The 12,912-nt window shown below is 45.9% G+C and overlaps 1 protein-coding gene across 1 annotated transcript; it reads left to right on the top strand.

Annotated features, from left to right (window-relative positions):
• Positions 1–3,493: 3,493 nt before the first annotated feature.
• On the top strand, positions 3,494–10,962 carry KCNA4 (potassium voltage-gated channel subfamily A member 4). Its single transcript, XM_032640620.1, has 2 exons — positions 3,494–3,863; positions 6,966–10,962. Exon 2 carries the CDS (start codon positions 7,753–7,755, stop codon positions 9,742–9,744), a length of 1,992 nt encoding a protein of 663 aa, XP_032496511.1. The 5' UTR covers positions 3,494–3,863; positions 6,966–7,752; the 3' UTR covers positions 9,745–10,962.
• The last annotated feature ends 1,950 nt before the right edge of the window (positions 10,963–12,912 follow it).

Genomic DNA, 12,912 nt, shown 5'->3' with positions numbered 1-12,912 from the left:
CTTAGTTTGTATCCCACAGGGCCTTCTATCTGCTTTGTACAAAGGAGGATCTGCTGCCCTTTGCCCTTTTCTATATAAGCGTAAGCTTCATAGTGTGGTCTGGAATATTTGTATTACCACTGAGAGAATTCAAAGCCAGGGAGAAATTATGTGTGGTATTGGGTATATTTGGGTGTAGGGGGCTTGAAGAATTTTGACTAGTTGATGATTAAGAAAGGCAAGAAAATAATTTTTTCCTCTCCAGAGAAAACAGTTTGAAACTGAGACAAGGTAGATTTTTGTTGGTCACAGCAAAGAATCTTTCTGCTACTGTTTATCTGTGGGACTTTCTAGGAATCCTTAAGAGAATTTCAGGAAGAGAAATGGAATGTTACTTGTTTGCTTTATAAAGAAATTCTTTTAAAGTTCAAAGAGGTCTGTGTGTGTGTGTGTGTGTGTGTGTGTTTGGGAAGTGTGTGTGTTTGGGAAGTGTGTGTGTGTGTGTTTGGGAAGTGTGTGTGTGTTTGGGAAGTGTGTGTGTGTGTGTGTTTGGGAAGTGTGTGTGTGTGTGTGTGTGTGTGTGTGTGTGTGTGTGTGTGTGGGAATGGGGGGAAGCCTGAGTGAGGAGCATGCTCTTCCCAGTTGGGGGCCGCCTACCTCTCAGGTTTCAGTTGTTCCGTCCACGCCAGTGCCACATGTCCATGTATTCTTTATGGCAGCCACTCCAATTCTCACATTCCTCAGACACATTTCCCCTTTCTTTGTCAATCCTTGCTTGCTTCCCCCAAATTAGATGCTACTCCATTCACTGCATCCCAGGAACACGTTTCTCATACCTCCATCAAAGCACATACCCGCTTGTTTCCTAAACTGCCTCTGTATCTGTAACAGCCAGTAGTTTGTGAGGACAGATGGGCATTAGACCACGTGGCATTATCATCACTAGCATGGGGATTGTCCACATTGCTGAGTCAGCTGTTAAAGGCCCAGTTCTGCTAAATAATTAGCTATGTAACTTTGGGGCAAGTTCATTAACCATCATAAGCCTCAATTTCCTTCTCTATAAGATAGTGATAATAATAATCCCTATCACATAAAGTGTTTTATTTATGCAGATAAAATTAAACAATATGTATGCAAAGTATTTAGCAGAGAGCCAGAGAGCCGCTAGGTGGGCACTCAAAAGAGTGTTACCAGCCTTGATCAAGTTCTCAGTAACTATATCTTGTATGACCTGAATGAACATCTTCATGAAAGTGGTTTTTCCTCAGCTGTGTTCTTGCTGTGGTGCTTTAGTTACTCAGATTCCTGATACCTAAGAAGTGTAAATATTTATAGAGACCTCAGGCATTTTAAACTTTAAAATTCTCTGGGCTGTGATAGGAACAAACAGTAAATGGAAGCATATTATGGAAGCATAATTCATAAAGTTTTAACATGATCCAATTAAAATGTCCAAGCTTCAATATACCTGTCTTTTGTGTATCATTCCATCTCAGTTTTCATCTCCCTGAAAGTATTTCCACAGTTGCTTCCAACTGATCTCACAAATTGCTTTTGGGAAACTAGTCCCAAGATCCTGTGCTCTCAGCCCTGCCTTCTACCATCCCAAGAAACATCCTTCTGATGAGACAACAATAAACTCAACCATCTGCTTTTGGCATGTATGAAACTGCACAGTGACTACTACACATTGTGGCAGTACAGAAGGGATCTGGGGCCAGTACACGGGATGTTTTTTACTTTTGGAGAAATCCACTCTCCCTACTTTCAGAAATGGATTCTAGTGGGGCATGAATTGAGACAGAGCCTCTCTAGAGCTGGTGTGGATGCCACCTTTCTCTCAGTTCCTCCACCTGCAGTTGAGGCCAGAGGATCACAGATAACTTCATTCAGGACAAAGGTTCTAACTTTTGTCACTAACTGGAAGAAGTTAGGAAAACCAGACCCCATGTCAGTTTAATTTTTTTTTTCCTTTTCACCGATTACAATGCAATTTTTTTAGTTATTTAAAAAGATCCCTCCCCCGCCCCCCCCCCCCAAAAAAAATCAAACAGGAACGAAAATCAGCCCTCCTGTTGTCCTTCGCCAAGCCAGCAGCAGTTAGGTGAGTGAGCACCGGGCATATCTATAATTCAGCTCGGGAATATTTCTCTTAATAATTAATAGAGCACCACAAAAGGAGGAGGCCCAACAGGGCCCTCGAACAAAGCTGCCAGCTGAGGACGACAGTGGCTGCTTTGGCGCCAACTGACCCCCCCCAAGGTCGAGTTTGCTCCAGCAGTCCGGGCGCACGCCGCCACTGCCTGCTTGGCCCATCAGAGAGGGAGCCGGGAGAGGTTCCCCGAGCCCCGTCGCCACCTGAGCTCTCTCTCTCTCTCTCTCTCTGTGTAAATTCTGACTTCCCACTTCTTTTGGCATATTTGTGAGAATTGCATATTTACATCGATGTCCAGGGGCATTTCACACGCCAGCCAGCTAATAAGCAATCCGAGAGTCCACCGGGGTGAGGACGCCGCTGCTAGCGCGCTCGCCTGCCCACGGCGCGGGGGGTGGGGGTGGGGCTCGGGGAAGTGCGGTTTTTGTTGTTTTATGGAGGTGGGTGGCATTGGAGATCCGACCATTACGTTAGAGACCTCCCGGGAACCAAACCTCTTGCCAAATCATATTTCTTTTTGGAGCAACAGGTTCGCCGAGGGCTCCTCCCACTCTTCCAAAGCCCCCCGCCCCCGGGGCGGACTTGCAACCTGCTCCTAGCGCCCCGACTCTCTCCTAACTCGGACCTTAGCCTCCCTGCGCAGCCCTTAGCCTGGGCCCGATTCCAATTTCAGTAATCCTTCCCTCCCAGGGGTCGGACACCTGCGTAAAGTCGGTCTCCTCCTCTCCTGGGAGTCCCGACCCCCGACTTGAGGCCGGCAAACTCTCTCTCTACAAGGGAGGCGGAGGCCGAGGGGCCTGGGCGCGCTAGCAGACGACTAGAGAGCTCTGGGCTGGCGGCCTCGCAGAGATGCACCCGGGCTCCCAAACCCACAAACCCGTTATGGTGCCGGGGCTGGTGGGTGGGGTGCCGGGGGAGTTGCAGAGAAAGCGGGTCGGGGAGAGGAGAAGACGCCCAGAAGCACCCTGCGGTCGAGACTGGACCTGCCGTCGAAGTCACCCCTTCCAGCCTCTCTTGGCGTTCCTGCTCTGCCGTCGGGACCCCATTTCAGCTGCAAAGGGGACACCTCTCTCTCCGGGATTAGCTCCTCGCCTCTGGGAGCGCAAGCCAGGGGATCCTGGAATGGTTCCCACTGGCTCCCCGGAGCCTCGTTGTCGGGGGGCCGCAGCCGGGGGGCCGGCAGTCACGGCGTCGTGACTGCGCCCGCCTCGCCGCGCCGGGAGGCGCCCCCGGTGACCGCCGTGAACGCCACACCCTCGGACGGCCCTGGCCCCGCCCCCGGCCGGCGCGCGCTCCCGGCCAGGGGAGGCGTGTGCTGCTTCTGCAGCCAGCGAGAGAGGGAGAGGGAAGGATATTGGAGGAATTCGGGATTAACAAGTGATCGCTGCTGTCTAGGATTTTGTTTCTTTTTCTGGGGAACCTTGACTTTCCTTCCCCGTCGAGCCCTTCTGTGCTGAACTCCCGAGGAACCAGGAGTCTTGGGGTCCTCCGTGGGGCAGCCCCGATCCCCACCCCCGGGCTCCAGCAGCGAGGATTCTGTGCACCCCCGCTGGCCAGGCAATAGAACTTGTTCCGTGGATATTTTGGAGCCTCCACCTGCCACACCGGAGTGATTCCTTCCACCCCCAAGATCATTCTTCCCCTCCTCCAGCTGTTGCAGCTTGAGGGGGGAAAAAAGCCAACCGGGAATTTTCTTTATTTTTATTTTGCACCCCACCTGGGAATGGTAAGTATGATACCTCTCTTATCTTTCCTCTACTCTTTTGGCTGTTAAGAAACAGTGGACATTTGAGGGATAAATAATATCGAGAATGTGACAGAAGGGCATGAATGGAAGGCGGTTAAAAATAAACCAGGAGGTGGGAGAAGGGAGGTGCAGATGCTGTGCGGCTTTCCGGGGGGCCAAACAGTTGTTATTTTCCCAACCCAAGGGATGGGGTGCGTGCGCCCTGCTTAATGTGCCCGAGCGGGAACCTAGGTCTGGAGGCAAGGGCGCGATTAAAGATGTCGTTTCCCAACGAGGTGGGGTTTAGATTTAGCATCGTTTTGCCTCATCCCAGACTCACTGGTTCCGTTTCTTTGCGAACAGCTGGTGAACGGGTTTAAATTGCTGCTTCTCCCAACATTTGGGTTTGCGTGCATTTTCTGAGCATTTGAGCAACACATAGGGACTGTATAAATGGCGTGCGTTGAAGTGTATATTTCTCACGGTATTGGCCCTTGGAATTCTCTCTCTCAGTCTTCTCTTTCTCCTTTTCTCTCTCTGATAAGCTTCAGGTACCACCCTAAAACAGTTGCAGGAATTAGCACTGAGAGATGAAAACAGCCTTGTTGCGGGGGGGGGGGTGGGGGGGCGAGGAGGGAGGGGCGGGATGCTTGGCTCTTGTTTGGGGGCACAGGGATTGGGGAATAGGTAGTCAGCAAAATCCTATTAGTTGGTGGTGTTTAAAAGGAAGGGACATTACCCTGTGAAGGTCTCCCCCATAAAGTCTCCCGAGAGTTGACTCGAATAGATTCTCCTAACATGAATACCTTGAGTTGAGAAGGAAGAGAGATTTTAAACTAGTCTGATTTGCTGGTTGGATTTTTTTTCTTTTTCTCTCTCTTTTTTTTTTCTTCACTCTCTCCCTCCCTTTTTATATCCTCCTCCTCTTCTTCCAAGATCAGGGATAGTGAGGTAACTGGAAGCAAATTAGAAGGAATGTGATTTGCTTTTTGTACAGTGGGGGAGGGAGTTAAACCAAAATGAACAAACCCAAATAAATGAATAAGTAAATAAGTAAATAAGAAATTATTTGGTGTGAAGGGGGCAAGTCTAGCTCTCCTGAAGAGTTGATTGTGAATTAGAAGACCCTCTAACTGGTGACCTTCTGGGAGTCAGTTGGGTGGAAGAGGGGGTGTGCGTAGTATACAAATTTACAGGCACTTTGGTTACACTGGGGCTTTATTTAAATAGTGTATTATAACTGCTTTGAGGGGTTGGGGAAGAAACTGAGCAAACTCTCAGGCAATTTGGCTTGTGTGAAAGTCTTTAAAGGATGTTGGCCTGACCCTCCACAGTGAAGACAGAGATTTGGAGACCTTGTGAGAGTGAACATTTCAGAGTATGAGATGATGTTAGGAGTCAGGCAAAGGAAGGGGATGTCATTCCAAAAACCCTCAGAGGGGTATTTTCTGGGTTTTGTGTCCTCAGTCAGGCTCACCTCTTGCCCTGGGAGAATGTGTATGATCACATTAGAATGTGTGATTGGGAAGACCTTTGCTTGCCACTTCCCTGCATGTCACTTGATAAAACCCAGGTGTATTTAGGCTTCTAGGCTGACACAATTCAGCAAAGAGCAGCAGGTGGTCAAGCACTGGGTCCTGCTAATGGCTCCAAGTGCTTCCGGTAATAGAGTCTGGTAGGTGCCCTGAATTCCGGCTGTCATTATCTTCCCCAGTTCTCTCGGCCACTCTCTGCATTCTTGGACGTCCTGTTGGAAAGAGTGAACGGAAGAAGCAAGAGGAGACAGGAGAAGCAAGATTGGGGCAGGAGCATTTACACGTCCTGGCAGAGGAGATGAGTTAGTTGGACCTACGGAGAGCAAACTAAGGAAGAAGAAAGGTCAGGAATACTAAGTGACAGTGGGGACGGAGGAGGGCTGCAAGGAAGATGTGATCAGGAAGTGGCAGATTGGAAATAAACGGGGTGAGGTGGGGGAGGGAAGGAAAAGAGAGGGGAATTTGGGAGATGGGAACTATGGTTAAATTATAGGGAAGAAAGTATCATAGGCTGAAAACAAAGTGCACACAAACTGGGATTTGAACCATGAGGAGATAGTCCCTTGAGCAAAGTGTAGGAGGAAGCATCGAGGTGAACATGGGGAACTGCAAGGAGAGAAGGTGATTATTAGAGAAATGGAAACTGGGATAAGCTCCTAGGCTGTGGGCAGTATGGAGTGTTCTGGAGTCAGGGGAACAGAAAAACAACAACAGGGACATGCTTCAGCGAGTCAGGGAGTGCCAACATAATACAGGCCATTGGTGAGTCTCAAAATGTCCTGGATGTCCTCACGTTCTGCCCTTCCCCTGCTTAGACAATGCTATGAGGACTTGCGCATTTGGGGGTGGGTAGATTGACCATAAAATGTTATTATGTTGTTAATAACCGCCAGCCTTTATTGATATTCCTCATGTACAAGGCACTGTGGTGTTCTGTCAACATCAGTTATCTCATTTATCCTCTCAAAAGTGGGATGGGGGGAGGTTGTATTATTATCTACACTTTGTAGATGAGGTGATTGAAGATTGTTTAAGTGGTGGAACCTGGATTAAAGAAAACCGTTTTTTCCGACTTCTCTAATCCTGAATCAAGACAGAGAGGGGTGGACGGCCACTAAATTCAGAAATATTTTATGTGGAAATTTAAAAAAATGCCTTGAGATCAATGAATGATGGAAGCAGCTGTAAAGTGACAGCATTGTTATTGTGGAATGAAGAGAGTGACAGTGAGAACTAAGACCTGGCATTAGAGAAAAGGTGGATTGAAGGAAGAGCCATATGGGTCAAGAGTGGAGAGAGGAAAAAATAATTGAGTTGCCACAAAAGTAGACAGTGCTGAAATATATCCAAAGAAGAAGGAAAGAAGGATGTTTAGTGAGAAGGAGATTTAACAAGCTGCCCCATACTACTCCTTGGAAATTTATAGTCGCTTTGGTGCTTTATATAATGGCTTGCTTGCTTGAGGACAGGAGAAAAAAGTATATGTGAAGGAAACGCTCAGTTTGCTCTTTATTATTTGATTCTTCTTTTTATTTTTCTCCTATGCTTGTTTCCCCTCCTTTTTCAGGTGAAGTGGCTTCTTCTGCATGATTTTAGCTGAAGGATGCTGTGCATTTCCTTGATTTCTATGGAGACCTCAGAGCTGGGCTTGCCCCCACTGACACCTCATCTTGCACCTTCTCTACCTCCCAAGGTCTTTGCCTCTAAAGCTAGCTCGGCATTGCCCCTGGGTCCAGGAAGCCAGTGATGAATTTAAGGGGAAAGCCTGGAGAATCATCCTGATAGGCTTTGAGTGGCAATGTCTGGACATACTTCAAGTCACATGTTAACATGGGTCAAGCCATCACTAGAAGGCAAGTGCTAAGACTTAAAGGCTTATTTGCATTTTATTTAAATTTGATGGACTGAGCTCTGGACAATTTCCATGGCAGAAAAATATATTCCATTTTCTAGGCACGACTGCTGGCTGTTGGATACTTGCTGCCTTTAAATCTCGCAGCATCAATACCACATTCTAGACGTTATTTCCCACTTTGAACATCCCCCCAAAAAAATAAGTGTTTGAGAGACCCCAACATTTTCTGACTTAGGCTTGAAAGTGCCAGGCTGTTTCTCTGGAGGAACCAAGCTCTGGAGAGCAACACTGAATCCCTGGGAAGAGAGAGCATGGGGTGTGCTGATTTAAAAACAGAAAATGCAAAGTTGGACTGAAAATATCCTTAGTCTTCCAAGCAATCTGCTTAAAGGTTCCAAACTTACCTTAATTTGGTGAGAAAAGAAGCTGCCCTATTTTTCTTTCTCCTTCTTCTTCTTCTCCTCCAACTGGAACCAGCCATTTCCCCCAAACCACCACCATGGAGGTTGCAATGGTGAGTGCGGAGAGCTCAGGGTGCAACAGTCACATGCCTTACGGTTATGCCGCGCAGGCCCGGGCCCGGGAGCGTGAGAGGCTGGCTCACTCGAGGGCGGCTGCGGCGGCTGCTGTGGCCGCGGCCACAGCTGCTGTGGAAGGCGGCGGGGGGTCTGGAGGGGGCGCCCACCATCACCACCACCACCAGTTGCGTGGGGCCTGCACCTCCCAAGACCCTCAGAGCGGCCGGGGAAGTAGGAGGAGGAGGCGACAGCGGCCCGAGAAGAAGAAAGTCCACCACCGGCAGAGCAGCTTCCCTCACTGCTCCGACCTGATGCCCAGTGGCTCCGAGGAGAAGATCCTGCGGGATCTGAGTGAGGAGGAGGAGGAAGAGGAGGAAGAGGAGGAGGAAGAGGAAGAAGAGGAGGCAGAGGAGGAGGAGGGAAGGTTTCGCTACAGCGAGGATGACCGCGGCGATGAGTGTTCCTACACCGACCTGCTGCCCCAGGACGATGCGGGCGGCGGTGGCGGCTACAGCTCGGTCCGCTACAGCGACTGCTGCGAACGCGTGGTGATCAACGTCTCGGGCCTGCGCTTTGAGACCCAGATGAAAACCCTGGCCCAGTTCCCCGAGACTTTGCTGGGGGACCCTGAGAAGAGGACTCAGTATTTCGACCCTCTGCGTAACGAGTATTTTTTTGACAGGAACAGGCCTAGCTTTGATGCCATCTTATACTATTACCAGTCAGGGGGCCGCCTGAAGAGGCCCGTCAACGTCCCGTTTGATATCTTCACGGAGGAGGTGAAGTTCTACCAGTTGGGGGAGGAGGCCCTGCTCAAGTTTCGGGAGGATGAGGGCTTTGTGAGAGAGGAGGAGGACAGGGCCTTGCCAGAGAATGAATTTAAAAAGCAGGTTTGGCTGCTCTTTGAGTATCCAGAGAGCTCCAGTCCAGCGAGGGGCATAGCTATCGTCTCGGTCCTGGTCATCCTCATCTCCATCGTCATCTTCTGCCTGGAAACCTTGCCAGAGTTTAGGGACGACAGGGATCTTATCACAGCACTGAGCACAGGCGGGCACAGTGGGTTGTTGAACGACACCTCGGCCCCCCACCCAGAGAACTCAGGGCACACGATATTCAACGACCCCTTCTTCATTGTGGAGACGGTCTGTATTGTGTGGTTCTCCTTTGAGTTTGTGGTTCGCTGCTTTGCTTGTCCCAGCCAAGCCCTCTTCTTCAAAAACATCATGAACATCATTGACATTGTCTCCATTTTGCCTTACTTCATCACGCTGGGCACGGATCTGGCCCAGCAGCAGGGGGGTGGCAACGGTCAGCAGCAGCAGGCCATGTCCTTCGCCATCCTCAGGATCATCCGTCTGGTCCGAGTATTCCGGATCTTCAAACTCTCCAGGCACTCCAAGGGCCTGCAGATCCTGGGCCACACCCTCCGAGCCAGCATGCGGGAACTGGGCCTTCTGATCTTTTTCCTCTTCATTGGGGTCATCCTCTTTTCCAGTGCTGTGTATTTCGCGGAGGCGGATGAACCGACTACCCATTTCCAAAGCATCCCAGATGCATTTTGGTGGGCCGTGGTGACCATGACAACTGTGGGCTACGGGGACATGAAGCCCATCACTGTGGGGGGCAAGATCGTAGGGTCTCTGTGTGCCATTGCAGGCGTCTTAACCATTGCTTTGCCAGTGCCAGTGATTGTCTCTAACTTTAACTATTTCTACCACAGAGAGACTGAAAATGAGGAACAGACACAGCTGACACAGAATGCAGTCAGTTGCCCGTACCTCCCTTCTAATTTGCTGAAGAAATTTCGGAGCTCTACTTCTTCTTCCCTGGGGGACAAGTCAGAGTATCTAGAGATGGAAGAAGGGGTTAAGGAATCTCTGTGTGCAAAGGAGAAGTGTCAGGGAAAGGGGGATGACAGTGAGACAGATAAAAACAACTGTTCTAACGCGAAGGCTGTGGAGACCGACGTGTGAATCTCCTTCGCCACCCGCCACTGCCCCTCCCCCCAATCCCAGCATCTCCAAATATATTTATGCATAGAGAGTGCAGTTATGAAAATGATATATGCAAATGAATCCAATGCATACAGTAGTACGCCATTTAATGGTTATACGTGGCATAATTGTTACTAAACTTGTATTACATATCAAACAAATGATACATCTTGGAGAAGAGGGAGGCTTAAATAGGAGCAAATCTATCTTTATATTTTTTATTAGAATGCAAGAATTTTGCACATTAACTGGAGGAGGTGTTAAAAGTAAAGATGGTTCTGTGGAGAGAATGTGTATGTGTGTGTTTGTGTGTGTGTGAGTGCTGTGTGCGTGTGTGTATGTGTAAGTAAATTGTCAACGTTGTTAGTAATCGTGCAGTGATGGGAAAAGTTGGCATTTTGAAGTATTTACTATGTAAGACCTAATGAATTTGAGCTGTCATTTATCAGTGCTTTAATAGCATTTCATGTCTTTGGATCCCATAGCTGTTGTTTTTTAAAAATTGTAAGAATTACTATGTAGAAAAAAAGAAAGTGGATTATTTAATAGATGATAGGTTACATCATTTAATTAAAGTTTATTTTTAACTGGAAATTAACTTTTAAAAAGGCTGCAGGGGCCTTTAGAAATTGATTATATTTTATTATTCATTTTGGGGAGATGTGACAGCAAATGCCTAACAATGATGGAAGAAATGAAATCAGAGAAAATGTAACAAGTTTTGTTCACAGATAACAGAACTGGAATTTTCTTTCTTTCTTTCTTTCTTTTTTTTTTCCTTTTCCTTTGCACTACTTTATATGCTGGAGATTGAGAGAGACTTCATACTGTGAATGTTTACTAATGTAACAGTTCAATGACAATCATTGGAAGAATGATTTCTTAGTCTTATTTTACTGTTCTCTCATTTTCTTTGTGTGAGAAGAATGGCCACAGAGATAACAGCACATGATTCCCTTCTCTTCTTAAATCTAAATAACTGATCTGCAAAGGGACTATGAAGTCAAGTTTAGCAACTGAATCTTTTGAAATTGCTCTGTTACAATGATGCTTCTGAAACCATACTATTTTAAATATTCTTCTGCCTTTAAATCCAGAATAATTTAACCAAAGTTAATGCATGCACTGAAAGAATTCTTGAAGAATTAAGATGCCCAGCAGCTACAGTGATTATGGCTTAAGAGCTTTCTATTAAATGTGCAACATAAATTCTAGATTTATTAAGTTTATTTATTTGTGTAGCGACATAAGTGCAGAATGTGGGGATTCACCTCAGAATTTAGCATTCTATTTGCTAAAATTGATATAAGAAAGAATTGTGTCAAAACATTTGGCTTCCACATCACCATCATTATCATTTTTATTAAAGGAATTAGTGACACATGTAACTGCATTTAACTCACGACAAGATGTTCTAGAATGTGAGGTAACAGCTAGTGATCCAACTTACACTGTTAAGTCATAATGAGATGTAGGTCAGCAAACTCAGAATACATAAGAGGCCTTATTCTCCAATATTTCAACTTCTTTATAAAGTTGTTGTTCTGAAGTCTGGGGAAAAAAATGCTATGTAGGGTATCTCAGCACGTAATGAACTCTGAAAACTGCGAACTTTTTTTTTTTTAAAAAAAGGGCTAGAATAGCTTTCCTGAAGCCTTTTAATACCAGGTCATCATTTGATAATAATATAAATCTTAGCTCTCCTTGAATGATATTTAAAATTCAAAGTAAATTCAATATTAGGTTTAAACCCAAAGCTACCCCCTTCTCTTCACCCTTTCACCACCACTTTAGAGAAACACCTCTCAAGAACACCTTTTGGAGAATGAAAAACCACCAGGGGTAGGGGGGGTATTGATTGAGTGCAGACCAAAGATCTCTAGTGGACAATGGAGAGTGACAGAACAAGGAAATGCCATCTGTAACAAGACTTCAAAGGTGACATTTTAATATATTTTGGATTTAGAGCAAAAAATGTAACAAACATTAGACTAGGGGTAACACTATTCGGGTTGGTCACCGTTCATTTGGGAAAGTCACTGTTAATCTCTGTACCCCAGTTTCCTCATTAGTAAAAAAGAGGGCACGTAAAGCATTTGTTACATCACAGAGTTGTTATGGGAGGCAAATGAGAACATGTGAAACCTCTGAAATGCCGAGTTCCGTATAAATTTCTGATGCTATGTCTAAATTGTTTAATCTTCCTCTGGGAGAAAAAGAGACTTAGAACCCATGAGTTACATCTGCTTTATTAGGATATTGTGAAAGTAATGGGTAATTTCTTTAATTTTGAGCTCCTTACAAGAAGTTGATTTGCAGATACAAGATAGCCTGTCACTGAATAATTACTTCAGTTTCTTCTTTTTGGGGAAGATCCCAGGCATGTCATGGTATGAAAAGTTGGCTCTGTGGACAAGGTACTGTGTAGCTTTTGCTGTACCCAACTAGGTCAGATTATATCTTAATATAGTTTAAATGCTCTCTGGTATTGGATGTTTATTGACTATTCTATAATAGCAATAGCAGTGATTTGGCTATGTTAGGAAGGGAAAATGTATTTCATTGTTTCCACAACATCTCCTTTTAAAATCTGAAAAGTTACATGAAATTTTATTGATATGTGTTAGAATTTGGTATTTCTGAGAATTCGGGAAATATAGTCATTTGGGGACTCTGGGGTTTTCCTTTCTCTTACATGGTTTTCTTAAGGGTAAAAGGGTCAAGAAGTAACAGCAAGGGCTTCCAAACCAAATATTATTAGGTTATTACTAAATGTTTGTTTGTTTGTTTTTTCCTGCAAAGTGCGTTTATTTTAGCATGTCTGGATCGTGATTTCACACTGAGAAGGAAGCATTTAAGCCCTCGAGACTTGTATAGGAACACTTCTATATAGAACACTTCTCTTACAGATAATGTGTGAAGGTAGATTCCTCAGTGCAGCTGTGGGTTTGTAGTATTTTTCCAAGTCACAGCTAGGCAAAGTGCTTTAGTATCATTTGTGAATGTTTTATACTAAGAATTATGCTTCCAGGGGCTATCTGTAACTTATTTAGGAAACTGTGTCTTTTTTAAGGCCACCATACACATTTTGCTGTAAGATAAAAGAGAAATGACCCCATTTACAGATTTGAATTCTTGGGATCTGGG

Source organism: Phocoena sinus, chromosome 8, assembly GCF_008692025.1.
Source record: "Phocoena sinus isolate mPhoSin1 chromosome 8, mPhoSin1.pri, whole genome shotgun sequence".
Taxonomy (NCBI): Eukaryota; Metazoa; Chordata; class Mammalia; order Artiodactyla; family Phocoenidae; genus Phocoena; species Phocoena sinus.
The sequence above is the reverse complement of the archived record's forward strand: the minus strand, read 5'-3'. Positions and strand labels throughout refer to the sequence as shown.

Coding starts and splice junctions, on each gene's coding strand:
- KCNA4 (XM_032640620.1), top strand. CDS start 7,753: ATGGAGGTTGCAATGGTGAGTGCGGAGAGCTCAGGGTGCAACAGTCAC.